General features: G+C 38.6%; 1 protein-coding gene across 1 annotated transcript; it reads left to right on the top strand.

Annotated features, from left to right (window-relative positions):
• Positions 1-73: 73 nt before the first annotated feature.
• Positions 74-26,654, top strand: pappa2 (pappalysin 2). The gene is made up of 27 exons (XM_085930109.1): positions 74-869; positions 3,665-3,897; positions 4,083-4,304; positions 4,635-5,233; positions 7,607-7,755; positions 8,636-8,775; positions 9,023-9,176; positions 9,327-9,519; positions 9,604-9,737; positions 9,907-10,089; positions 10,382-10,685; positions 11,626-11,754; positions 12,133-12,218; positions 12,776-12,972; positions 13,559-13,672; positions 14,153-14,288; positions 14,443-14,617; positions 14,822-14,887; positions 14,956-15,052; positions 15,361-15,538; positions 17,203-17,416; positions 18,602-18,770; positions 19,053-19,185; positions 19,287-19,408; positions 21,772-21,843; positions 23,185-23,283; positions 26,313-26,654. Exons 1-27 carry the CDS (start codon positions 74-76, stop codon positions 26,424-26,426), a joined length of 5,208 nt encoding a protein of 1,735 aa, XP_085786235.1. The 3' UTR covers positions 26,427-26,654.
• The last annotated feature ends 1,201 nt before the right edge of the window (positions 26,655-27,855 follow it).

Below are 27,855 nucleotides of genomic sequence, written 5' to 3'. Positions count from 1 at the left end.
AATAATTGCAACGACAAAGATTTGTGCATCACCTTTATTTTTACAAAAATATTCCATTCAAAGTTCCAAAAATATGCTGTCCATCAATCTCCTCGCTCTGGTCCTCGTCCTTACTACCAACACATGGCTGCTAAACTCCAACCCACTGAACCGGTACAAACGTGGCTTGGCACAGCGTGCAGACGAGGAGTTCTCCCGCCTCGCCGGTGAACCTTGCGCTGTCTCCGGCTCCCGGAGAGCCCTGAAGCTGCCGCGATTCTTCTCCCCGGCTCAACACCGCCATTCAGTGGTCAGTCCGAGGATCAACCGGCGACAGCTCCATACTGCCACAAGCGCTCCTGTTGGTTGCAAAGGAAGGTGCAGGTTTGACACCCCGGTAGAGAAGGGAATTCGGGGTGCTTCACAACTGGGAAAGGAGCAAACGCCTGGATATTTTCATCAAAATGGAGACACACAGCCTTGGATCTTATCACAACAAGGTCAACCATCGCGGGGCTCCAGATTTGAACGCAGCACCCACGAGGGAAACTCGAGCTCCCCTGGAAGTTCAGCTTCTCCCAGGCTACGAGTTCCTCAGAAAATCCAACAAGATGACAGCATTAGAGCTTCCAGTGGTCCGGAAGATGGGAACGAGGACTTCACCGGAGATGTTGATCCTTCCACACGCCAGTCTGTCAGCAGCACGTCTTCATGGGCCAAACCCATGGCAACGGTGCCCCCCTCTTGGATGACCACCCTGTACTTCACCGGGCGCCAGGAGCAGCTGAGATTGAAGCCCTCTGCAGGGATAGAGCTCCCCAGGGAGAAGTTTAGCTTGGAGCTATGGCTGAATCCAGAAGGTGGGCAGAGCAACCCTGCAGTCATCGCAGGTGGGTCAAAGCTGATCATACAATTTTGTTAACTTTCTCCCGTCATACATTGAAATTATTTGAATTTGCTGCATTTGATCAAAACACGTTTTTTTCGCTCTCTCTCATATTTGTGTGTTGTATTATAAGCCACTTTATGAACCTGTGGTGTGGTCAGACTGGCAAACATTTTACTAGTAGTAAAAATAAATTATTCTCTTTTTTTTGTTTGGAATGACTTGTAAATATTGGTCACGACATTGTACACAACAGGTTGCTCTTCTGTTTCAATGCAGTAACAATGCAAGCTTCACATATATAAGTTTAAATCATGAACATATTTGTTTATTTATTATTTTATTTTTTATTTTTAACATATTTACTCCTGTTTTTTTCTGATAAGATAGGGTAGGAAATATTACAGTTAACACACCCCTCATAAAGGAGCTCAGAAATGTTTTGGAAGCCAATACTGCCTGATTATCAGAGTGTGTTTACGCCGCTTTGGTCTACTTCCAGCACTTTTACAAAACTTACAGTAAACAAATATATTGAGCTCAAACCAAAAACAACGTTCCTGTGGTAACCAGTGACACATCGACCGCAGACACATCCAATGAAAATATGCAAGGAAAACATGGCAAAAGATGTGATTTTTCTGAAAGGCTGTGGTGAACAGATAAAAAAAAAAAAAAAGTTTCTGGAGAAGCTACAACCTGTTGCGGTCACAGCAGGTGGCTTCAGGGTGATCGTGTGTTTTCATATGTGTCTAAATATTTGTGTTTTCAAAGTTAGAGCCCTTTTCCACTTTAAAGTGACTAAAAGGCCAGATGTGGAATGCAATTTACAGAACTACAACCTACATTGTGCAACACAGTGACCTCATGTTTTCCCAATCTGTTAAAATACTGCAAACCAATCAGTTGTAACTAAATTCTTGAGAAAGTTGTGTGACCAACAATAAACAAGAATCAATTGGAAACGGTATTTTATATTTACTTTGGTTGTTTGTTGGAGTCTATAATTTACCTGATGATCCAAAACATAAAATCAAATCTGAAAGTGTGAATTTCTAGTTCATTTTCAAAGCGCTGTGTATGTACGTGGATTTAGGTTTTTCTTTAATCCTGCAGAATTCCACTGTGTGCAAGCAACCTGTTTTTTTCTCAGAATGATGAATGCCACTGTCAGCTGCTCATTTGAAAACGTAACACGTACATCACACAAATTAATCGGAATAAAAGCATGTGGGTGCACCTCCTGAGCAGTCTTGATAGCAAGTTAGACCTCAAACTGTTATGTCTGCTCAAATTTACTCTGATCAAAGATCCAACACTGTTTCTCCTTCATTGCCTTTATTTGTGGCCAGAAGGAATCTGCTATTACACAATGAAAAAAAAAAATCTAAATGAGTAGACGGCAAGGTGAATCACTAGTTAGCACGTCCGCCTCATAGGAGGGTGCGGGTTCGATTCCACCTTCGGCCCTCCCTGTGTGGAGTTTGCACGTTCTCCCAGTGCCAGCGTGGGTTTTCTCCAGGCACTCCGGTTTCCTCCCACATCTCAAAAACATGCTTAGTAGGCCAATTGAGCATTCCAAATTACCCCTAGATGTGAGTGCAAGTGCGAATGGTTGTTCGTCTCTGTGTACCCTGTGATTGGCTGGCGACCAGTGTCCGATGACTGCTGGGATAGGCTCCAGCACACCTGCAATGGATGGATGGAATAAAAGTTGAATGGTTTAAAAAATGATAGACGTATGGATGGACGACTGGACAAATAGAAGGATGTTCATAGTCATCCTTTTTTTTTATTTGTATCTTTTGGAATTTTAATTGCATCAAGGAAAATGTATGACCTTCAAAGCACTGTGTTTGTACTTAAAGTAATCAATCATTCATTTAACTCATCTTCTTCAAGACGTTTATGTAGTATTATCTTTTTTCCACAGTTAGCCAATTTATACCCACCCACAGACAGGGTTGTGAAAAGAAAAGGGGTTCCCTGACCTTTTGTTGTCCCACGGTTTGACATCTGTGCAACAGATGTAGTCGTGTGTCTGTCTGCTGCAAGAGCAGACCAAAACATCCAGGCCTTACTTTGGCAGTCTGAAATGTCTCTGTTCTCATTACTTTTCTATTCTGTTCCTGTGGTTCTGTATATTCTCTCTGGCCTTTCTGTCAAATTATTCTCTGTGTCTGAATGACTGGAAATACTTGAAATATTTTTAATTTCATTACATTTCTTTAAGGCCTGCAGCACACAGACCGAGGCGGTCGAATGTAACTGAACTGTGTTGGGCTGTGTGCGGACTTCTGTAGCCACGTTTCATGTGTGGCAGACTGCCAGTCATGAGTTTTGCTTCAAATCAAAATATGAATCGCAGATTAAAATCTTCACAGTGGAACACACACGCTGAATCAAAAAGTCCATGCCAGATCCAACTGGCCGGCAACATGTCCTTACCAATACAATGTCCTGTATATAGGTATAAAGTTGAATCTTTTACAATAATATTTAAAGATCTTATTTAGAATTTGTTTTGTCTCAATTTTCTTCCCACATACCACTGATGGACTGTTAAATAGTCCATCTTAAAATATATATATTTTCTTTGTGGGACCAGAACCAATCATTGTCGATGTGAATAATGACAAGACTGGTCAATTAACTTGTCAATCATTCAATCTTTTGAACGCGTTTTATTTCCTTGTTGATATCCATGCTCGCTCACGTCACTGTGCCAAGTATTCCGCATGCGTATACTATTTCCCACAACAAAAATGAGTTTCATTATATGGTCCTTTTTGGTTATAGGTGTATATGACAACTGTTCTCATTCACTGAGTGAGAAGGGCTGGTCAGTAGGCATTCGCACCATGGATTCTGCAGGCACCAAAGATGCACGATTCTACTTCACGCTTCGCACAGACAGAGCCTTGAAAGCTACCACTATTGTTAACCACCAGCAGTATAGAGCCAATGTTTGGACCCACCTGATTGTGACTTACAATAGCCACAACATGACCTTGTATGTTGACGGAGCCAAGGTATGTAGTAGGTACATTTTTCATGCATTTTGTTTTCATTATTTGCCATTATTTAATTACCATGTAACAAGTCTTCATTTTAATACTATATATATTTTGGTCAAATTACCAAATTGATTTCAGAATTAAAAAAACGATGGATTCAATTGTTTGTCTTATCTTCTTGGCTATAATTTTCCTCTCAGGTGGGAGAAAGCAATCTCCAGTTGGGAAATCTTTATAGCCCCTTCATGAAGTCCTGCAGAACCTTCATCCTGGGCAGTAACCAACCAGAGCAGGGACAAGGCTTTAGAGGTCAAGTAGGAGGCATAGTCTTGTGGGACTATGCCCTAACTCATGAGGACCTGCAGATGCGACCTCTCCCAAAGACGGAGCCTCTTGTGGCTCTATGGGCTGACTTTACAAATGTAGCTATCTTGGATTTTGTCTCTCATCCCTTGGGCCATATCAACACGTACACAGAAAGATTTCATTTACAACAAGGTTTCAAAAAATATCTTGCTATTAAGAGGAATTTAGCCCATCAGAGGCCTAAAAAGGAAGGCATCAACTACTCATTTTGTCAACTTCGTTGCTCGATGTATCGTGTTTAAAACCAAGCCTCGTCTACCAGTATGAGTTTCTGAAAAAAATGATGTACGTGTTGACATTGCCAGTGTCTCATTTGATATTCACACTAAAGTAGACTGCTGCAGTTTGTTGCAATATCATTTATTATCTTTACTTCCTGTTTTAAGGTGGAACAGATGTGGACTCCTTACAAAGTTGGATTTCATCCAGTTGTCATCATCACTCCAGTCCCCGATTTAGAGCTTGTCTCCTCTTTTTTGCCACCACCCTGCGGTCTTACACCTTGTGACAACACTGACATCATTTCTGGCTACAACAATTACTGGCCGCTCCGTACACCCAAACACGTCCGCTACAGGATTATTAACCTCTCCAATGATGATGGTGGAAACCCAACTGTGTCCCAAGCACAGATTGACCTCCAACACCAAGCTTTGATTGATGTCTTTCGCCCTTACAATATCACCCTAGAGTTGACTGTACACACAGTTCAAAACAGTAGCCTCCGGCAGCGTTTTATTCTTAGCAACTGTCGAATTGGGAAAATTGGAAATCGCCATTGTGATCCAGAATGTGACCACCCAAAGACAGGCCATGATGGAGGGGATTGCCTCAGGCTAGGGCCCTGCTACAACTGGAAGAGACAGGATGGAGTTTGTAACATGGAATGTAACAGTATACACTATGACTATGATGATGGAGACTGCTGTGACCCAGAAGTGACAGATGTTCTCAAGACCTGTTTTGATCCAGAGTCACCCAACAGGTGAGTTAACAAACGTTATATATTTCAGTAATTATGACCTTTGTGATGCTAAGCGGTTTGGATAATGGATGGCTGGATGTTTGTGATGCTTGGAATTCAATAACATAGCAAAGCTGGTATACAGATGTACTGAGTTCCCACATGGAAGATAGGTATTGTTTACTTTGAGTTGTCAAAATCACATTTTGGAAAGGAAGCTAATCAGCAATTCTGGTGGAGCACTGCCTATCCAATACAGCCAAGTTGCCACAACTTCAGTAGGACTCAATCAGCAGAGGTGTAAAATCCAGGTCCAGAAAAGTAAAAACCATGCTACAGTTTGGCTTTAGCTACTAGTACTTGTAATCAACCAGCAGGTAAAAGAGAAAGCTCCCAAGGTTATGCAAAATCTTGTTTTGTTTGTTAATTATATATTGTGTTCAGAGCTGTGAGGCAAAAGGCAAAAATAAATAACATCCAAATTTTTGTGTTCTTTTTGGTTTGTGGCTGCTTTTTACAAGAAAAACAAACTTTGTGTTTATTCCACTCTATTTCTGTCGTCACATGGGTGCGAAGAATCTTGTTGACCAGTCGCGGAACTTATAACTTGCAATACTTAGTACTAAAGTAGATGTTTGATGCCACAACACTCCGTTAGGTGTCTCGTAACATCTACTTCAATGGGTCACAAAAAACCAAGTGATTCTTATATTCAACTGGATTAGATAAAAACAACATATCTGCACTAAAACAGGCTTTAATTAGGCATTTTCTTGTGCTAACATGATTGAAGTTGCTTTTTAATCTCATTTAGTGCTGAGTTGCAATTTAGAAAAGATATTATGAAGTTGAAGACTATAAATTCTCAAGTAGTTAGGAAAATAATGTTACACATGCAATGTTTATTTTCCCCTCAAGTAGAACAGCTGGAGATCTGGTGGTATGGACACATAAATTTCAATGATTAGTTTTTATGACCAAATGTTTCCCTCCGGAGGACTTAAGAACGTTAAATTCATAGAAGTGGAATAAAATTATATAGCTACTACTGTTGCAAATCTAGTGTTGCATAACAGGTTCTGATCATTTAGATCCAACTTTTCAAAAGTTCCATGATTTACATGGATGGCACGGATATTTACAAATGAAAAACATTCCCAGTGCATCACCACTACAGGATTATAGTGGTGGTCTATTAGTCATAAGTTGTACTCGACTTGTGAAAAATGGGATCAGTTATTATCGAGTCAGTATTTCCGGTTAGAAAATCCTTCTCTTTCACCATAAACATGAACATTTTAATATGCTGGGGATACATAAAAATGAGTCGTTAAAATGCGGTCCATTTGACTGTCAGAACTGAATGTCTCTGGAAAATGGATGCTCTTCACTTGTCTGATTTAAGTGCAGCCAGAGTTGTTTCAGCTCTCACTCAGGATCTTTTGCCTACAAACTATACGTAAATAAATTCAGACAATTACAAAAAAAAACATACATTTGAGATTTGATTTTTAGGAAAATAAAGTTGTCATATGACAAAATGATGTACTTTTACTGGACAAAGTCAAAGTATTACAATTATTATGTACATAAAAGTTCAATATAACCTTTACCTAAATAGGTTTAAAAACAAACAGCTCTTAAAGATTAAATTCAAATATATTGCAGTATTTGAAAGTTAAATATAACTGATCTGTATGACGTATTGATTCTTTTGTGTACCACTAGAGGGAGCCCACCTACCGCTAGTGCTCCTACTATCAAACTTTGACAATCACTCTAAGGGAAAGCTTAACTCTGATGTAGGCTTTGACAAAAATGACTGACACCCCTGCCATATATAATAACATGAAAAAAAATATCTTGGCCCTTCAACTGTGTGTCAAGGGTTTTGATATGTTCAGAGGCAGCGTGTAGATTTTTTAAATCTTTTAATGACATCTAGTGGTGAAGTCATAGAATACAATAACCTACATTTGAAGCGTGTGTATTTTGAAGCACGCACACTACGGTGGCACACTTTGCAATCATCCCACTAATTTCTTCAACATTCTATCAGCATTAATCAGCATTATCTGTGATCCGGTGGTTTGTCTCCTTCGGGTATCCATAGCAGAAAGATGGCAGCGAAACATGAGGCATTGTGAGGCATGACCCATGTAATATAATTATTTGACCTCCAATTTTATAAAAAAAAGAAAAAAGATAGAACATGCACATTTATTTGCATATTAGTAATGAAATCAATAGAAAATAACTTTTATACACTCTCCCTTCAAGTGTGAATGATTCCCTTTCCTTTCTTATAATCCTTTGGTGATACATAAAAATAAATTCTTATGTTTGAATGTTTGGAATCAATATGTCTTTCTTTTACCTTTTCCACTTTCACAGGGCTTATATGAGTGTGAAAGAGCTTAAAGAGGAGCTTCACCTGAGTGGCAGCGAGACCCTTAATGTTTTCTTTGCCAGCAACTCTGTACGAGAAGAGCTGGCAGGAGCTGCAACTTGGCCATGGGCAAAGGAAGCACTTACGCAACAAGGTAATTAAATAATATTACTTCCACCAAATAACTGTTTTGTCACCATGTTAGTTATGTTACTATGCACACTGAACCAAAAATATAAACACATACAAACACAACACTTGTTTTTACTCCTATTTCTCATGAGTGATAGTAAAATATCTAAAACTTTTCATTCGGTCTAAATTTCTGTTGTGCTGGGCTACCTAACAAATTTCAGTCTCAAATTAAAAACTGAGTCTTAAGAAGTGTTTTTTTTAATTGAAGAGTTTTACACTCTTACATCTTACATCTTAATCGTTTAGTGTAAGGTGGTAATCTTTCACGGTTTAGGTCAGTCTTTTCCATACTTGGCCTTAAGACAATGACATGTTTGATATTAACCTAATTCTTTCCAGTCTCCGTGGTGACTTGAAACAACCAACAACCAATAGATGAGCTCTAACAATAACGTAAACAAAAAAGTTGACAACAATCACAAGAGCGGCATCGTTCTTGTCCTCTAATGTTTTCCTTCAGTTTCTGTATTTGGCATCTTCTGTTATGGTGTATGCTTTGTATTGTCCAAATGAGAAGGAGAGAACAAGATGGTAAAGATTTCCTGGCATATTGCCTCTTTCCTCTCCCAATCATTAAACCACTTTCCACTGAAAAGGGCAAACCAACCCAACAACAAAACGCAGAAATGCCAGTGTGAGCGCCGTACAGTTGCCACCCATTCCCACTATACAGCTGTTCTTAATATATCTATTACCTTTCCTCTTGTTTATGCCATCACTATTCAGTGACAAATATGGCATATATATATATATATTATATATATTATAATAATATATAATGTTACAAGGAACATCGAAGTATTGTTTTAGCCTTCATAATATTTGCCTCTGTTCTTCAGGTGGAATGGTCTTGAATCCATCCTACTTTGGCACACGTGGACACCACAACACTATGATCCATGAAATGGGCCACGTATTTGGACTGTACCATGTCTTCAAGGGAGTGAGCGAACGAGACTCCTGTGATGACCCGTGTCAGGTAAAACTGCTACAAGCTTTTGATTTACAGGAAATTAAACTGTTATGTATTTTCTAAATATTGTTGAATTTTACAAAGATGCCTTTAGCAAATTGTGATTTTATATAGCTACTGACTTTTTTCAATATTATAAAATAACATGACAGAAATGGGCTTGTCATCTGCTGTTTGTGTAATATAGAGAAACCCAGTTGGATAGAGTTTTTAATTTATTTATGTTTGTTTGTTTGTTTTGTCCTGTGTGTAGGAAACCATCCCATCCATGGAAACCGGAGATCTGTGTGCTGACACTGCGCCAACACCCAAATCCAAAGCTTGCCATGATCCCGGACCTGTTAATGATACATGTGGCACCACCACGTATCAGGACACCCCTTATAGTAATTACATGAGTTACACTGGTGAGTAAATTTGGAAAAATAAGTAAGTGTGATGACAAAATATAAATTCTGAATGTTTAGCATACCAAGTGCTAGATGAAGTTGATGAGGGTTGGAATTTGACCACAATGATCACTTGATAAAATATCCTATTTTTTTCCCCTTTAATAGATGATAACTGCACCAATCATTTTACTCCCAACCAAGTAGCCAGGATGCACTGTTATCTTGACTTGGTCTATCAGAACTGGTTGACAGAACGTCGACCTGCTGCCATACCTCTGCCAGCAATGGTGACTGACCAGAGTCAAGATTCAGTCTCAATTTTTTGGGTTGCACCATTAACTGGGCCACTCTATGACAGGTACCGTATTAATGTTGTATTACAAATTGCTCAATTACTGACCAAAGCAAAAACTATCCATCATGTGTTTTTCTCTTGTCGTAGCTCCCCCTCCAATGTAGCTGCCATCAACTGTGGGGAGTGTGATAAAAATGGTGTTTTCCACCAATATGCCTATGAGGCAGCTTCACCTCGCATCTGTGATACGTCTGGCTACTGGGCACCTGATGAGGCAATTGGTCAGTCAAAACATCGATATTGGTTTACGTACATAGTCTGGCCCGTATGTTGTATGCTTGACACCCCTGGTTTACATACCTCATGTCTAAATGAATAAACATTGTCTGTGATATTATGTCAAAAGTGACAAGATATGGTCCAATTTTGTGTTGTGTTTTTGAACTCCAGGCCCACCTGATGTTGAGCAGTCATGTGAGCCGAGTCTCCAAGCATGGAGTCCTGAACTTAGCCTTTACGATAGTAACGTGACATCACCTTGTCCTGAAACGGAGGGCTGTACCCTTACGCTTAAATTTCGCTACCCCATTGTTCCACACACTCTTACCCTCTGGATAACATATGTCTCAGCAAGTAAGTCTCACTTTATAATTTGTAGTATAGTGACACGCTACATTAACACTAACCTTTGGAAACGCATAGCATTCGTCAAATTATATGCTTTCAAACCCGTGGGGAGGTTGTATAAGTGGAAATCCATGAATGTATGTATGGTTGAATGACTTTCTCATTGGAGGAAAGTATTGCGCAAAAGTATTTGGATCTTGACAGCATTTATATGATTCTGCCGTCATATATCTTCGCAACTGATGTTTAAATGAAACTAATAGGCATTCATCCACTTCATTCATTTACCACTTCTCAGATAATCCTGCTATTGCGGACATAGAGCTGATAACAGACACTGGTAAAACTATGAACCTTGGACCACAGCACGTCTTCTGTGACATGCTCTTCACCCTGCGCCTCGATACCAACAATGTTGCCATCAGTGCCATAAAGCTCTGCACCTTTGATGAGAAGATGGAGATTGATGCCGCAATGTTGTCTTCTGGCCCCGGTAGTCATCTCTGCTCTGGCTGTCAACCTTTGCTGTATCGGATTCACCGGCGGCCAGCCTTCACCAGCAAATTGCCATTACCTCAGACCCAGCAGACGTTCACGGACAGGTAACCTTTAAGTGATTACTGACATGTCTGTCCACAAATGTGTGTATTTTCCGGGAGAGTCATGTGTGCCTCATCTCCCAAGTAAATTAAAGATTTTTTTTAAAAATCGGAACATATCTTCTACATCAGACAATAAACAGTGAAGTGAAAAATGCGCTGAAATGAACACATCTATATCACACAATAAACATTGAAGTGAAAAATGCATTGAAATGAACTGATGGTAGTTGAGTTATGAGGAGCTGAAGGTCAGTTTGGGCATGATGTGTGGAAGGTGGAGTGTTTTTAGAAGAGTGATTCTGGCAGGGACATAGGAAGGAGCACAATAGGATTAATTACAGGCCATAACCTGAAAAGAGAATTAGGGAATGTACTAGATCGTAAAAAATAAGAATATAGAAAAGAGATCAACAATTAAGTGGTGCAAGAGGATTTGGGGTGGGATGAGAAGTATGAGAAATATACAGCAAAGGTAAAGCAACGTAAGAGCCAGCATATTTTTTGAAACAGAACCAATTGTGGAATCAGAGGCCATAAACACAAGTAACTGCTTGGATTTGGTCTGGCAGTTAAAAATTGGACAATTTCTTCCTGTGTGGCTTTTGTACAAAACAACCCAACAATTATTATTATGATTATTTTTTTTTACAAAAGAAAACTCAAAGTTGGGTTGAATTGACTTTGGTCATTCCAGTTTTTTAAAATTCAAACTCAAAACCTTCGACTGTGAGTCAGACTCGCTAACATTTCACCGAGCTGCTATATCTCGATATCACAGTTGAATATTAAGTTTGAATACATCTAGAAAGGAATAGGGATTCATTCCAAGACCAGTATAATCCCAACAAACCCTACACAGAAAAAAAGCTGTTATGTACCTCAACCTGTAACGTCATGAAGCCATACATCTAAGCTCAAGTATAAATGTTCTTCTCTCTAGAACTGTAAAAAGGGGAGAAATGTATGAGTACACGATTCAAGTGGAGATTGGAGGTCTTCTCAGCAATTCCTCCCCATCTCTTTTTTACACTCATGGGCAGCCCTACTGCGGCGATGGTGTCATTCAAGGGTATGCACATTTTATTAATGAATACTATATGGATATGTATTGTAATTTCTGGACTGTAAACCGTTAGTTTTTGCACAAACTCTAAACCTTGCGGATTATAGTCCAGTGCGGTTGATCTATGGACTTTTCATGATTTGTATGATATTTTAAGAGGATTTGTTTTGGTAATATTATATGTCCTATATAATATAGGACATTTCATTTAAAACATCTGTGGTTTATAGTCCGATGCGGTTTATATATGGGGAAAAACCCGCCCAGGATTTTCCCCTAATTTTAGCTAGTGGGGTTTATATTCAAGTGTGGTTTATAGTCCAGAAATTCCGTTGATCCACCTTTATTAAGACTAAAATGATAGTGACTGTGCTGTCTTTGCAGGGCAGAAGAATGTGATGATGATAATCTGCTAGACAGCGATGGCTGCTCTAAGAAGTGTTACCCGGAGAAGGGCTTCAACTGCATTGGTGAGTCTCGAGAAGCATATGTATGCAAACAGAACACAGTTTAGTGTAAGTACATTTAGCAGTTAATTTTGGTTGAGTTTTTGATACATTTGCCAGCAAAATCTGCTGTATTTAAAAAAAAAAAGAAGTGGCTTGACTTGCTGACTGTGCTCTTCTTTATAATACATACCTGCACTTTTTGTAATACTTCCAAAAATTGGTGAGATAATTTTTATCTTTATTTTGATAGCACTGCACATTTCATGCAGTCAATTAACAATCGAAGGATAAGCGACACCCGAACTGCAGATAACTATGCAAACGTTGCAGATGCAGATTCGTCCTGGTGTGGTCTTCAAATATTAATTGAAGTTAACATTTATTTCTTGGAGTCTTTTAGTGTCACTAAGCCTGATAGTGTGGACTTGACATGGTTACCATTAACTGAGTCCAACAAAAATACAATTTAGATTTGCTCAGATTTGGTTCACTGACAGGCAAGTTTGTCCTGCCAGATTTATAAATCTGGATATTTATTCTTTAATAAATCCTCATTTCTTTTGCTCTTTTTCCAAAAGGTGAACCCAGCCAATGTTATGTTTTTGATGGGGACGGTGTGTGCGAAGAGTTTGAACGTGTTTCCAGTGTTCAGGACTGTGGTTATTTTACACCTTTGGGTTATACAGACCAGTGGGCATCTACTGCTACTGCTTCTCATCAGGACCCTAACCACTGTCCTGCTCACGCAGCCACTGGCGAACCATCATTTAAAAAAGTATGACACGTAAACCATTAGATTTGAATGATTGTAAACGCTTTGATTGTATTTGACAAGTGGCATCTTTGTGGAATAGATGAAATTGAATAAGCAATTCAACAGCGCTAAAGTCCGCAAAATAAATTCACCCCCAAAAAAAAAACATTCAAGGGGAACGTTCAGATGTGGAGACTAAGTGACTAGCGCATAAAACTTAAAGGTAATGAGAGTAGCTGCTTCAATTGAAGTGAGCTATGACCACTCCAGCAGTAGCGCAGCCCTCCCTCTCAGATCCTGCGTTCTTCTAGAAAATTACAAACATTGGGTCTAATCCATCTTCATGCAGTTACACTGTGTGAACTGCTGGATTCATGGTAATCACAAAAATCCTCTGTCCAAATATCTTTGTTCTGCTAAAAATATGTTTTGTTACAAATAATATCTAATTTCTAATAATGTCTTGAACGGTTGTAATCTTTTAAATTGGGTATCTGATCTGGATGTATAGAAAACACACAAACTGAAATGTCAGTCAAAGAATAAAATGATAATAACGTTGAAAGGGCGTGTATAAAACCTGCTGTTATATATTTGCTCTGTAAAGCTCTGTAGGTACCAGTACATGGATGCGAGTGAAAAACTGCCCACTGATGCATGGTTCCCTTGCACAGCTCATTCTGACACAAGTAATGACCTGGAACATCCATTTTGGCTGAAGGTAAGCCTGTGTAACTGTTCTTTTTCAGTTTGTGTCTGGGTAGCTATACATCATCTTTCAGTTTGATTCACATATTCTTACCCTCCGTAATGACAGAATTTTAGCATAAAAAAAGAATGAATGGTCTTTGGATCCATCCTGCATGCTTTGGTAGAAATTTGACCACCCACTCGGAACATCATAAATAAATGTGCTACGATTGGTTTATAATCATTGCTGCTATATTTGGCAAGGTCTTTACATAACAGGTGTTTTGAGGGCATTCATCATCCTTATGTTTAGTTTCCTCTTAAAAATATTTCATAACTTGAAATACAAAGTTTAGCTTTACCTGTATTGTCCAATTTCAAATCACTCATTTTCTCTTGAATGAAACCAGCCGGCCACAATGAAAGTCATACAAGAAAATTTACGGTTTTACTAAATGTCTTTTACTCATAATAAATTGTGTATTGAAATGTTTTTGTGCAATAATTATAGGTAGGATTTGCCCATTCCGGAGTGGCAGCTTCTGTCATGGTGTATCTGGCTTCAGATGGGTCATGGAGCGGGGAACACTGTCAGAGGACTGCTACAATCCTGCTTTCTGATACTATTGGAAATAATCATTCATTAGGTACTTTAGCTATGCAGACCTTAGATGTATTTATATCAAAATATTATGTAGTATTCAGCATTAAGACGTCACTGTCCCGTGAAAACTGCATGTCGCATTAAAACACTGTTGTCATGTATTGTATCTGCAACTCAATGAAGTATTTCCATTTAAGGAACACATAACCTCTCATGCCATCGGAACCCTTTGGTGGTTAACGTGACCCATGACCTCTCTCAACCTTTCTACCTCACCTCATCTATTATCCTCCTCTTCTCCTCCTCATCTGTGGCAATCGGGGGCATAGCCCTAAGGACATCCTGCCACTTCAGCACCTTCGCCGTGACTGGGTGCGCATCAGAGGGTGGGCTCTCCCACAGCTACCTACGTACAACACACTACATAATCTAATGAGCATGCCAGAAGTTATTTTGCTTGGCATCATTCTGCAAAAAAATAATACTATAGATCTCAATATCAAGGCTGGAATAGTGTAGACTAAGTTTCTCTCTTTTATTTTGTGCCTCCGCTTCCATGCTGTGTTACTGCAATAGCTGTTTGAGACAGACATGTCAAATGGACAGCTGCAGCCCGCCCCAGATAGAACATGCCTCTGTCAGGTAGGCCCTGTGTAGCAATATGATATTTGCAAAGTGCTAACTGATCAAAAACAAATGTGTCCTTGCAGGTGTATTGGAGGTGGGCAGTCGTCTCACTGCACTGCTCAGTGTCACTTTGGTTTTAGCGTCACTGTCCTTAACGGGAGGGAAATTCCACCACACCAGGTACAATGAATAATGTCTCATATTTCACAGCCTTACATGTGGGCTTTATTAATATCTATATATATTTATTAATAAACCTAAAAAATTACAGAAATTTCTTTTTTTATTCTTATTCTCTTTCTTCTTCTTCTTCTTATTATATTACCATGAAATAAAATAAAAATAATCACATGGAATGGTACTAACTAATCCTTTTAAAAAGAGAAATCTTGTAGGGGAGTGAAAACACATTCCATGTTTATAGTTATATAGAGAATTGATTATTGATTATACAATCCCTCTCACTTTTGTGCCTCTATTGTTTCCAGAGACAAACAGAGATGGAATGTTTTCATGGTTTATGGAATCGCGCAGTTAGCTGCCAGCCTGTCGACTGTGGTCTGCCTGATCAGTCTCATGTGTACCATGCCTTATTCAGTTGTCCCTTGGGAACGACCTATGGAAAAGAATGCTCCTTTACTTGTGGCTCACCAGCAATACTTCAAGGTAAACCTCAATATTTTCCAAGTATGGTTTGATGTATTGTTGAATAGTTGGTGTAATACGTATATTGAAATCTATATATATTCTGTTGGCTCATTTGTAGTACCACATGGGCATTAATGGTAGTACCCTTGGGTGGTTTAGATTGTATTTGGCCTTCACGGCCTCAATGTCATGGTGTTCCACAGGGTCCAATTCTGGAGCCTCTGCTGTTTTCAATATCTCCTGCCTTTGGGTTCCATCTTAAAGAAACAGGGAATTTCCTTCTACTGCTCTGTGAATGATTGTTAAACCTATGTCCTGCTGAGCAAAAAAAGACTGAGGCCACTTTTGATGAAATAAAGATCTACATGATACTCAATTACTTGTCTTTCAATGATAAGACAGCAGAAGTTATGTTGTTTAACCTTATTTGCCCCTTCCCCACACTCCATCTTGTAGACTTGGGCTCCCTGTCGCCTCATCTAAAGCCAACATTCTCAAACTTGGGTTTTAAACTGAACAGTAATTTTAAGTTGGATTGGCAGATTTGTGCAGCTTTTTTCATTTTAGGCAGCTGGCTAATGTAAAGCCTCTTCTTTCTCAACGGCTCTTTGAAACAATAAATCATGCCTTTGTCACATCTCGGCTTACGGTGATCCACTTCATCCACCGTTATCATTCTTTGGGATGGGAATTTATTTTCTGGAAGTCCATTTGTTTGCGTCCCTATTACTACAGAGTTTTACATAAAAAAAATTGTCTCTTCTGTTCTTTTATTCCATTTTCCCCCTCAGATGTACCATTTTTTCATCTTTGAACATTCAGTACATTCTTGAAATGATCAAAATGAACAAACGTGATGCATGCTTACTTATCTGTGGTCGACAAGCCGCAGTGAATGCTCAAATGTCATTGTGGAGTCAGCAGTACGACCCCGGTTTTTGTGATCTGAAAACAGATTGTGCAGAAAAAATTTAATTTGTGGCTTTTGGTTACATATTTTTGGACGCCACTCCAAAGGCCGGTGTGCTTGTTACGAGTCACGAGAATATATCCATTACCAAGTACAACTAATAAATTTGGATTTTACCAGTGCCAGCATGTCTACAAACATTATTTTCAACTATTAGACCCTATAAATGTATGATCACTTAAACTCAACATTCATGTTCCATGTAAAGACTGAAGAAGTATATTATTTTTGGGCATTGCAAAACATTTTATTTTCCTCTCTGTATTATCACAGGACTAAGTCTCAAAGGAAAACAAGAATGTTAACTGAGACAAATCAGTCCACGATGTGACCTACTTGTTCCTCTGTGTACTATTTTGTCTTATAGTTCGATTTTGCAGGATTTGTGGTTCCTGTCTTGGGTTTGAGAAAAATCCACATTCTCCAAGACATACAATGCTGAACAGTTTAGGATTTGAGAATGAGAGTGTGTAGGTAGAAGCAATGATGGGAAGGCAAAGGACAATGACCAGAATGGGATGGATCAGATTTTGCTGATTAGATGTGCTCTAGCCTCATTCTATAACATTTGTATTGATTTAGCAACCTCCTTAGAGATAATGAAGGAACATCCATTAATCTGCATTGATGTGAGAAACAATTTCTATAACAACTCCTTTTTCCCCATCTCCTACTATATATCTCCTATCTTTCCTCCACTCTCTCTTTTTAGGAGACAATGACAGATTGGTATGTTTGGAGGATGGTTTGTGGTCTTTTCCAGAGGCTTATTGTAAGATCGAGTGCACGGAGGCTCCAAACATCCCCAACGCCAAGTTGCTAACGGCAGAGTGCCTGTCCTCAAGCCATGATGTTGGCTCCACCTGCCGTTTCAAATGCAACCCAGGCTTCTATGTATTGGGAAGCCTAAAAAAGAAGGCACCAAGGTGAGTGTTTTGGTACTTTTAGTGAGAATAGTACTTTGGAATATCCAAAAAAAATCCATCTATCTAAGTGACAGAGAAAAAATATTGTGTAAACAACCGTACCTCCCTACGTAATGAAATACATTTAATTTCCATCATCATAATAAAATCCAATGATGTGATTAATCTTGTCTACATTTACAATCCAATATATTGACACCTAAATCCACAACAATGGTGCTTTACACCAGAGCATACCCATATGCACAGTTTGAAAGTAGTTTGAGTCTATCATCAGCAACATTCAACAAGCTCACATTACAATTCAGTAAAATGCTTACCACTTGTTATATTTTATTGCCAGTTTTACTCAGTAACTACCTGAACAACCATTAAAAGGAAATCGTTGATATGCCAGGTTTGTACCCTGCTTTAGATGAACTAAATCCCTCCCTTACATAGTTTAGTCTGTTATGGAATTATCATGTTCAGTGCATGTGTAAAATATTCTGCAAAACTTAATTTCCTCAATGTTCTGCCTTTATCAACATCTTATTAAATATTAACAGCGTTTACTGTGATATGAAACTGAGACAATATAGATTCATTGTTTTTTTTTTTCAAAGAGCAAATTTCCATTTAGTAAGCTGGAAAAAAACTTCATGTTAAAATCCGTTTGCAGCTTGGTAACTTTATGAGTTTCACTTTCTCAAGCAATCGTGTAAACATCTTAATAACCCCTGATGCTTTATTAGTTCAATGTGTGAAGTAGAACAGCAGCTGCTGTGAAAGAGCTTTAAACAAGCATTTTTTTTTAGTTTGACACATGAACCAATGTAACTTGCTATAGCACATAATGATGCATTCACATATAAATGCATTTTACTGGAAGGTGGGATGTCCTGTGTGGCTTGGTATGTTTTTCTTATTGAAACAGTAAAAGTATAATGGAAAAGTTGGGGGGGGGGGGTTACTGAGTGCATCCACTGTATACCATTGTATATCTGCTTGCACTTCTTTGTATTAAAGTAAAACCTCAAGTCATCCCAATTCATTGTAACACAACATCAAATGACAGAGTACAAGTCAACTGAGGAAAGTTTAATTTTCACCTTCCTTTTATTGTTATTGGAATTACTGGATGTTGACCTTTTAAAAACCTCAATAATCTAGTGTAGAGTTTTCTTACTCTTGTGGTGTTTTTAGGAAATACTTCCAGACTGAGTGCCTAGAGGAAGGGCAGTGGGAGGATACCTCATGTGAGCCCATATCTTGCCCAGCCTTACCTGGTGTTTTCCAGGGCATGTATGAGTGCACCAATGGCCTCTACTATGACACGCTCTGTACGCTGCAGTGTCCAGACGTGAGAGAAAATGTAAGTGTTTGGACAAAAATCTCCAGACTTCGAGCACATTCCAGTCCATGGTTTGGATCAAAATTTCACTTAAGGCCTGTGGAAGATTTGTGTAATTAAATGAGTCTGCTGCACGTATGAAATATAAAATAATTCCTGATAGAATGATGCATTGTCGTTTGATGTAAAACGCATTTGACACTAAAGTCTTCTTTTCTTACGGCTCCCGGTACTTTGAGAAATACAGATTCTATTTTATATGAAGAATTACTGAATAGTGTGATTTACTTTGCTGGCTTACAGATTGTGATTCGCTGTACTAAAGATGGTGAATGGACAGCACAATTTACCATGTGTTCCACACTCCAAGGATCTTGCTCTCCTCCATCTGATCTAAATTCTGTAGCGTATAGCTGTAATGGGGGCATGGAAATTGGTGAGTAAAATGAACACTGCAGACATTTAGTGGCAACACGGTGTCATTTTCGACTTCATATTAAAACAAGGAAATACATTTTGTATTTTTTTTCTGTGCAGGTGCTGTTTGCCACCCAACATGCGTTTTGACCCCGGACATGGATCTTCATGACCCAGTGGTTCTGCCCAATGGCTCTACAGTTAGTTCTTTAAAACACTGGATGCTTCCCATCAAACTTCAGGTGAGATGTACATGAATAGTACTCAGGATTTAGTTTATGATAGCTAAGTCATAATTCATTGAAGAATTTGCTAAAATAATTTTTCCAAGTCTGTTCACGATTATCAAAACAAGTCTACATCATATTAGTGAATTTGTATATAGATTTAGTATGCTTGATAGTTGACATGGCCTGCATGTCGAATGTGAAGTCAAAGGTCAAAGTAGTACGTGTTCTTATTTTGTGGTCGACCAGTCATAATTTCCAACGAATCTATTGTGGTGTGCTGTTCAGGTCAGCTTGTGAAATTTGAAAACCATTGGCAGGTTTTGGAAAAAGTGATTGTTTTGTTTCCCTGTTGCCATGTAACGGATCTGGACTGTCATGAAAGCTGAGCCACCGAAAAACAACGAAGAAATAAATCCATCAGAATGAATAATGCATTGAAACAGCTGGTGGTCTGAACAACAGTATGCAGTAAAATGAGTTACTTGCCGTTTATCCATCTTTATGGATTGATTCATATTAAGTTGAATTCCGTGTATATATAATAACTCTTTTGCCGGCACTCTTGCCTTGCCTGCTTCCCTGCAGGGCTTGGGTCCACCTGCCACTCAGCCACACTGAACTTTGACACAAAATATAATTGTTTTTATTTTTATCAATGACATTCTGAAGCAGTAAAAGCCCCAAAATATCATTGGACAAAAGTAAAAAGTAATATATTTTGTAAAAACAAACTCATAGGCCTCATATTAACTCTAGTCTATTTCTATTACTGAGAGAAATGAAACTTTCTTGTGCTGGAACTGTTTAGGCAAATCTCGGATTTAGTATAATCTGCGCTCCCCGCAACATGAAGGTGGTAGGCTTTAAGTGATCTTTAAATGCAGTGTTGGGTAAAGTTTTGCACACAACTATGCTCTTCTACAGGCTTGCAGAGATATTGTTAAAAAAATTAGAACAGTCTATCCAGCAGGCCAAGCAATGTGATCTTGCTTCTTTCATCATATTGTAAGCCTAAAATGTTAGGGCTGCAGCGACTCAGTGTCTTGAACATCAGTGTTATCTAAATGCCAAGAATGAGGGCGCTGAGAAAAAAGTATATGAAGTTGTTTGCAATTAATTGAAACAAATGCCCCCCTAGTTCTGATATATCCTTCATAGCGACTTTCCACTGAAGCGAGGAAAAATATTTAAATATATGAAATACAAATTGTTGGTTTTTTTTTCTGGACATAATCAGATTTGCTGAATAACAATACAATATGTAGTTGACAATTATGAATGTCTTTTTATATTAGATTTTTGACCAAATAATTGGCAGGATTTTCTCGGAAACCATTTTTATTTCTCAACTACAACAGCCTATCACATTCCCAGGGTGTGTTTGGATGTGTGTCCAAATGTTTTTGCTTTACTGGAAATAAGTGGATTGTCTAAAAGGAAAGGTTGCAGTTGGCGTGAAATTTTCAGGAAACGCATAAGCACTCACACAATGAACAAACTTGTTGGGGCTGCCAGATTTTGCTTGAAAGTTGGCTCATGCTACAGCATCATATCTCATGAATAGATTCGAAATGAATGCTGTCAACACTGACTCACTTTTGCCTCGCTTTTGGGTGGTCGGTCAACCTGCCAGTCAGTCCGCGAATCTGACCTCAACAAGGTCAAATAGTTGGATAGAGCTTTGGTTGCTTACTGCATACTCTTGACGTTGCCTTGTGATTTCAAGGCATTGTGTTATCTCAAATATCTACGCTCCCTGACAAGCCAACAAGGGAGAGATTGCCTTTTTGCTTGCTTTTGGCTGAACACCTTGACTTATGGTCAATGAACAGTTGTGAGTTGAGACCAGTAATTACATTTCTTATATTCCAAGTTTTTTTTTTTTTTTTTTTAAATATGCATAACACTTTCCCTTTAAAGCCAGCCTGATCAGAGACTTGGGTCAGAACTTCACTTTCAACTCGGGGGGTGTCAATTCAACCTTATTGAAAGATTTGGATGTGCTTATTCACATGCTGACAGCTTCACTGCATCACACTCTGCAACACGTCAGCAAATGCTGAAGGTTACAATTTGAGGAGTCGATCCAGGAAAGACCTTTGCAAATGGAACAGATGAATTTCTCAGGCCTCTCTGTGCTTTGTGTGAACAGAAGCTAGACAGTTTGGTGGTGATTGTAAGCGCTACTGACCAACAGAGGTCCTAAAAAGATCCCGTTAGGACCCATTTGGAGGAACATTTAAGCACTCTTGTTTTGGGTATAAAAATAATACAACATTTTTAGGACTGTGGGAAGTATTTGTAACTTTTCATTTGTGTTATATTTCTTCATTTGGAATTGCTGAACTTGCCTTGTTTTGTCTTTTGATTTCCAGACCATTGTCTGCACGGGGATGATGAAGTGGTACCCAGCCCCTGAAAACATTCATTGCATTCAGTCATGTGAGGTAAGTGTCAAAACAACTGAGTAGTATTGCATCAGTAGCTACTTGGTTGTGTGTGAATAAATTTCCCCTAGCATTCTGTTCCTGTTCCGTTAAACCAGGCCAACACTACAGGCATAAATGCCACCCAGATTTTTGAGACGATTAAATGGGTGAATGTCTTTTTCAATTTTGACTGACATTTTGTCTGACCAAGAAATATTAAAATATTTATAGCTTCACGGAGATAATATTTCACAGATCTTGATGTTTATGGTCCAGTTAGAAATGTGAATATTCTTAGAAGAATTTTACACAACCCTATATGAAGATGTAAATACAACTACTTGTTAAAATATGATTTTTGACACTCGATATTATAATGTCAGTATCAAGGTGTAAAAGGAATTGAGCGATTGAATTCTACATTTAATGATCAATGATGAAGACACAATAAAAAGGTGGTTTGAATCATCTTGAAACATCTTTTTCAATATTTCTATTTGACACAGAAGTGTTTCGAATTGCACAACTTCAAGTTCCACCACACCAAAGTGAAGAAGAAATACAACTTGCTCAGTCCAGCAAAGGTTAAAATAAGTTTCAAGTTGAAAAACATACCTAGTATTCCTTTTTTTTTTTTTTCAAATCCATTTTGTGTGCAGCATTAAAAAATGTAATGATCACTGGAGAGCAAAACATTATTCTATTGTCGTCTCTCATCTAATTTGCAATATATGCCTCTCTAAAATCCCCAAACCGGATATTGTTTGGCTCTGACAATCCTGGAACTGCCATTGGAACGCAAACTGTTGATGAAACACACTCTCTTTAACTGCCGACAAACATTTTCCTCTTTCATTTTGCAGTGAATGTTGTGAGACAAAACAACTCCCTATCTTCCATAACAACACAAATTATTACAGACCACATGTGTTTCTCATATACTTGTCTTTTTTTTCACTGTTAATCATTGACAATTAATGCAAATGTCATCCAAGTCATAAACCACAGCATGTATCCATTCTTGCATCCACATTAGACTTGATTATTGTTATATTCATCTGACTGGACTCCCTCAAAAGAGCATTAAACAGATTCAGCTCAGAAAACCAAAGTTCAAGTTCTGACCAGACTTAAGAGATCAGAACACATTAGAGTACTCCACTTCTAAAAGCTTTACACTGACCGCTAGTCAGCTGTGGAATAGACCTTAAATGTCTTACCAGAATGTTAAATGACTTAGATTTGAGTAAAAAGATGGGAAGTATTACATTCCATCACTCTGTAAATCAGTATGTGGAATCACAATATACTTGATCTTGATTCTGCAATATACTACTCTTGTTCATATCTTTTGTGCAGCCTTTTGGTGGGGATGGTTGGTGCGACACGCTCAATAATCGGGCCTATTGTAAGTATGACGGAGGAGATTGCTGTCCTTCTACGCTATCCTCCAGAAAGGTATTTCCATTTATCCATTTTCCGCCCCGCTTGACCCCCATTAGATATTAACAACTCTCATCAAAACCTGTGCTCCACTATATTATCAAAGCTGTCTCAAAGTTATGTCACTCATCTAATGTATCATCAAATCTCAAAATCCTTTATGTGCTAGAATTTGGAAAATAGTGCACATTATACTCAATTCACTAGTGTGCATCTTACATATGTCACCCACTCCGGGGGCCCTATACCTTAATAGATTCTTTGTCTAGCATGGTTGAACTTCTTTTGTTTCTTTTTTTGCCTATTGCACATTATGACTTCCTAAATGTAGAAGGATTATGAGGATGCAGTTGCCATCCCAATAAATGAGCTGCCAGAGAACTACCACTAACTCTGTTTTACTGTGGAAAAAGAGGATTACAAAGTCAGCAGGCAGGGAGCAGAGGTGTTGAAAGTACGGTGGTTCATTTGGCCACAGTATAACAGTAGCTGAACAACTCAGGGTCATGCTCAGGAAGTGAACTTAACCATGCTTACTGTGTTTTAGAACTTTGATGGAACTTTCAAATGAATTTTTCTTACTTTAATAGTTCCAATAATTATCTGTCGCACAAATGTGTGCGAATGTGGACCGGTTATTGCACCCATTTGCGGACAAAGAAGAAATAATGTGGAGTTTTTGCACGCACTTGCCATTTGGTATCCTGTCAATACTTCAATTGTCTGGCTATTCCTGCCTTCTTGCATAGTCTGACTGGATTATCACAAACTTTCTTTGCAGTCATTGCTGCGACATCACTGGTTATGGTAAATCGGTTTAACAGGATGGTCGAGATGTCTCTAAAAATGTTCACCATTAAATCAGAGCCAGCTGATGTGTTTTGTGTAACAAAAGAGCTGATGAGCTACCACATAAACTGTGCCAGTAAGGTAAGAAAAAGTACCAAAGCAGTGTAAGCAAAAGGCAACACGTGTGTGTGTGTGTGTGTGTGTGTGTGTGTGCGTGTGTGTGTGTGTGTGTGGGGGGGGGGGGTGAATCCATGGATTTCAATCCATTTTAAATGTCAGAAGTGAAGACCAACAAGTTTACCTCCCACATCTTGGTTCACTTGTTGTCCATTTCATTTCTCATTACCTCCCACTTTCCATTCTCCCTCTTCTTCTCCTCTTACAGTCTTCCTCTTGCTCTCTCTCTCCAAGAGCAAATGTTTACATGTCTTGCTACAGACTTCTTTGCGGGGCACCAGAGTTTGTTTTACAACCTGTGGTGGTGACTTGCTTCCTAGACAGAGCTGGCAGCTCTTGTTGTTGATTCTTAACACGTGTTCATCGGTTCACCTCCACCCTTCCTGCTCCCCTGAAGACTCTCAAGGCTTCTTCTTGTTCAAAGACCAGGTGACACCAACTGGCCTCCTCTCTTTTCTTGGAAGATCCTACTTGAGTTCCCAACTGCTACTTTTTAGTAAATTAAAACTAAGAGACCAGACCAGACATATGATCCATAGCTGCTCACCACACCTTGCCGCACTCAAAATATAACACCTCCACTACTGCCTCAGCTCATTTTGTAGGTGTGCTGAAGTAAAGGTCCTGGCCCAATCAATATAAACTGGAACTCAACAAACAACTGACAGTAAATATCTGATATATAAAGGGCTCTAAATATGTAAATATGACATTACAAACCTGACAGTGAAGAATGCAAACAATCTCCTATAAGAGAAATGATTTCTCCTATAATAGAAATGATCACCTACAGAAAATCAGGGGCTTCTACAGTGGCAAATGGGTGCAAGCCTTTAACTAAAAACTTTGTCACTGCACGATGACATTCCTCGTCTCTCGTCGTCATCTAAGAATAAAACATGAGACATGATTTACAATACAGATTTTACAATTATAGAAATAGAGCTTGTCAAAAATCAGTGTTAGTTACTTACCTGCAGTAAAACTGCACGTCCCGTGCAAGGTTGTTGACTGAGCCACCGCAGCGGAGCAAACACGCAACATTCCGTTAAACTAATGGCATGCTTTTGCATATTAGAGGTATTTCCTCCTTATGTTGAAATTTCAACATTACAAGTATTGCACGTCGCTCTCTTCTCGTCCTTCTTAGCAAAATGGAACCAAACTTTGGAGCGCTTCTGCCACACAGCTGCCATCGTTGTTTACGTGCTGACTGGAATCGCTAAGGGAATTGTTAGTTAAAATAAACAAATAAATAAATAAATAAATAAAGGGAATTGATAGCAAAATAGCAAACAATTCTAAGGAATTGGTAACGTTGGAACTGATTCTCAACAAGAACCGGTCCTCAGTTCCCATCCCTAAACGTGTGACCTCTCTTTTGTCCAGAGAGCACATTGAGGTCTACGTACCAGTTTGTGTGTAAGTCACTTAAAACCAAGACATGTTGCTGTAATGAATTGACTATCAATTTGTAACTTAATGTTATCTGCCACTTGCCGTAAGGACATCATTGGTTTAGTCTACATCATCGATGTTACATACTTGCCAACTTTGAGTTGCCTCTGACTTTTCTTGTCATTCACAATGGTCGTACTGTCAGCTACCAGATAAATATCATTCTGTGTCTTGGCGTGGGTGAGATGTCACATTATAAGTCTGTGTCTGTGTGAGATGACACACTACAAGTCCATCACTCACCAGACCACCCTCAATCATTTAGTACTTCCGTATAGATTCAGTCTATTGGTGGAGGTCCGTTGGGGACGTGGACCAGACAAATGTCAAAGTCTTGTTGATGAAGGCATTATGTGCATGAGCGTTTTGTTTTCTGCTACGGAAAGGCAACAAAAAAAGAAAGAAGACAATGCATCTGTTTCTGGAAGGTGGAGAGGGGCAGTATGATGTTTCATGCTTGCAATCCAATCAATGATGAGACAATGTAAATCCGCTAAGAGACACTAAATTAGTCTCCGACTTCGGATGTGTACAGAGTTGTTTAGCTGATTTTCAAATATCAACACCAAAAATGTAGACTATTAAAGGTGGTTCCAATAATGATACTTATTTTCTAACAGGTCATTCAGTTTGGAGCAGACTGCAGTCAAGATGAGTGCACATGCCGTGATCCGGATGCCAGGGAAAATAAGAGCAAAGGCAAGGACCCACAAGGGAGAGGAGGAATCCCATAAAATAGATGAGTGCAAGCAAGTCAAGTGGTGTAAAATAAGTCAAGCTGTAGATAATATACACAACAAGCTCAAATATTACCTTATCATGTACCTTGTACACATGTTTTGAAGGCAAAGACATTCTTTTCAAAAAGGTCAATGAAAGTGGTTATGCACCTTTGCCATTGCCGTCAATAGGTCAATAAAAAGAGATTACAGAAATAGAATGTATTTTAATGTGTTATGAAATGGTGGGAACTCAAAATGGTGTAGCAATTCATATAATACAAAGGACATTTTCTGCTGCTACTATGTATCATTTAACTATCAGCAATAGTTAGAATGGTTTTAGCTCATCCTAGGACTTGTATTAATGACTATTAACCTTAGAAATGTAAATGGCTTTGTTAAGACAAATGTGTATTGACTAAATCAAGACATGTCTCGAATACGTATTTACTAGGTGATATGTTGAAATCATCAATGGTAACCGTAATTTGTTTCACATTCCCACGAAATTAATATTGACTAATCATTTTCGCAGGCTTTTATTACTGTACGAATGCAACTGTAAAGTTGAGCATTAAACAAACTATATAATGTAAAAATAACTGCTCTTAAACATTGTGGATGAGCTGTGACGATTGGAGTTGGAAAAAATTAATCGTACAGTTCCACACAAGATATTGAAGCGAAACACCCAACACTGTTGTATTCATGCAAGAAACATACAAAAACTGAAATCATGTATCTCAATAAAGTTAATCCAAACTTGCAGATAAGTGTAACCATGTTCAGTATTCTACAGTACTCTATACACCTTATTGAATAAATTGAAACTATATTTATCTTTGTCAGTGGTTTGACTTTTGTTCTGTCTAAATACCATATTCACTGTAATTAATAATACCATATTCACTATAATTTCCCCTTTATATAGCTGAATGCAGTTCAACAAATGCTTAAAGTAAAACTGAACCCAATATGTCAAAATGCCTTTACTTTAATATTTTCCCGAAACCACACTTTTTTTTTTTTAAGAGTGTAACGGAACTGTTTGCCTCAATTTATTACATATCTTTACACACGCACGTGCGCGCACACGCACGTGCGCGCACACACACACACACACACACACACACACACACACACACACACACACACACACACACACACACACACACACACACACACACACACACATCGCTGAAATTGGTCTAATCTCATCAATTGATTTTGAAGTGGGGACAAATAACATTCCTATAGCCACATTTCATGTCTTTATTCTTCAAGAAAAAAAATGTAATGTTAACTTGATGACAGACACATTTAAAGACAAGAATCATGCAGGTACTAGTTGGTCACGTGTCTTGATTTGTTTTTTGTTTCTCTCAATCGGTTGTGATAATCCCTTTTTAGCAACACAATGTTGCAAAATCCTTTGATCAGG

The sequence above is a fragment of the Syngnathus leptorhynchus genome, chromosome 14 (assembly GCF_054491065.1).
Source record: "Syngnathus leptorhynchus isolate UIUO chromosome 14, UIUO_Slep, whole genome shotgun sequence".
NCBI classification, from domain to species: domain Eukaryota; kingdom Metazoa; phylum Chordata; class Actinopteri; order Syngnathiformes; family Syngnathidae; genus Syngnathus; species Syngnathus leptorhynchus.
This window is presented reverse-complemented; position numbering and strand designations above follow the sequence as displayed.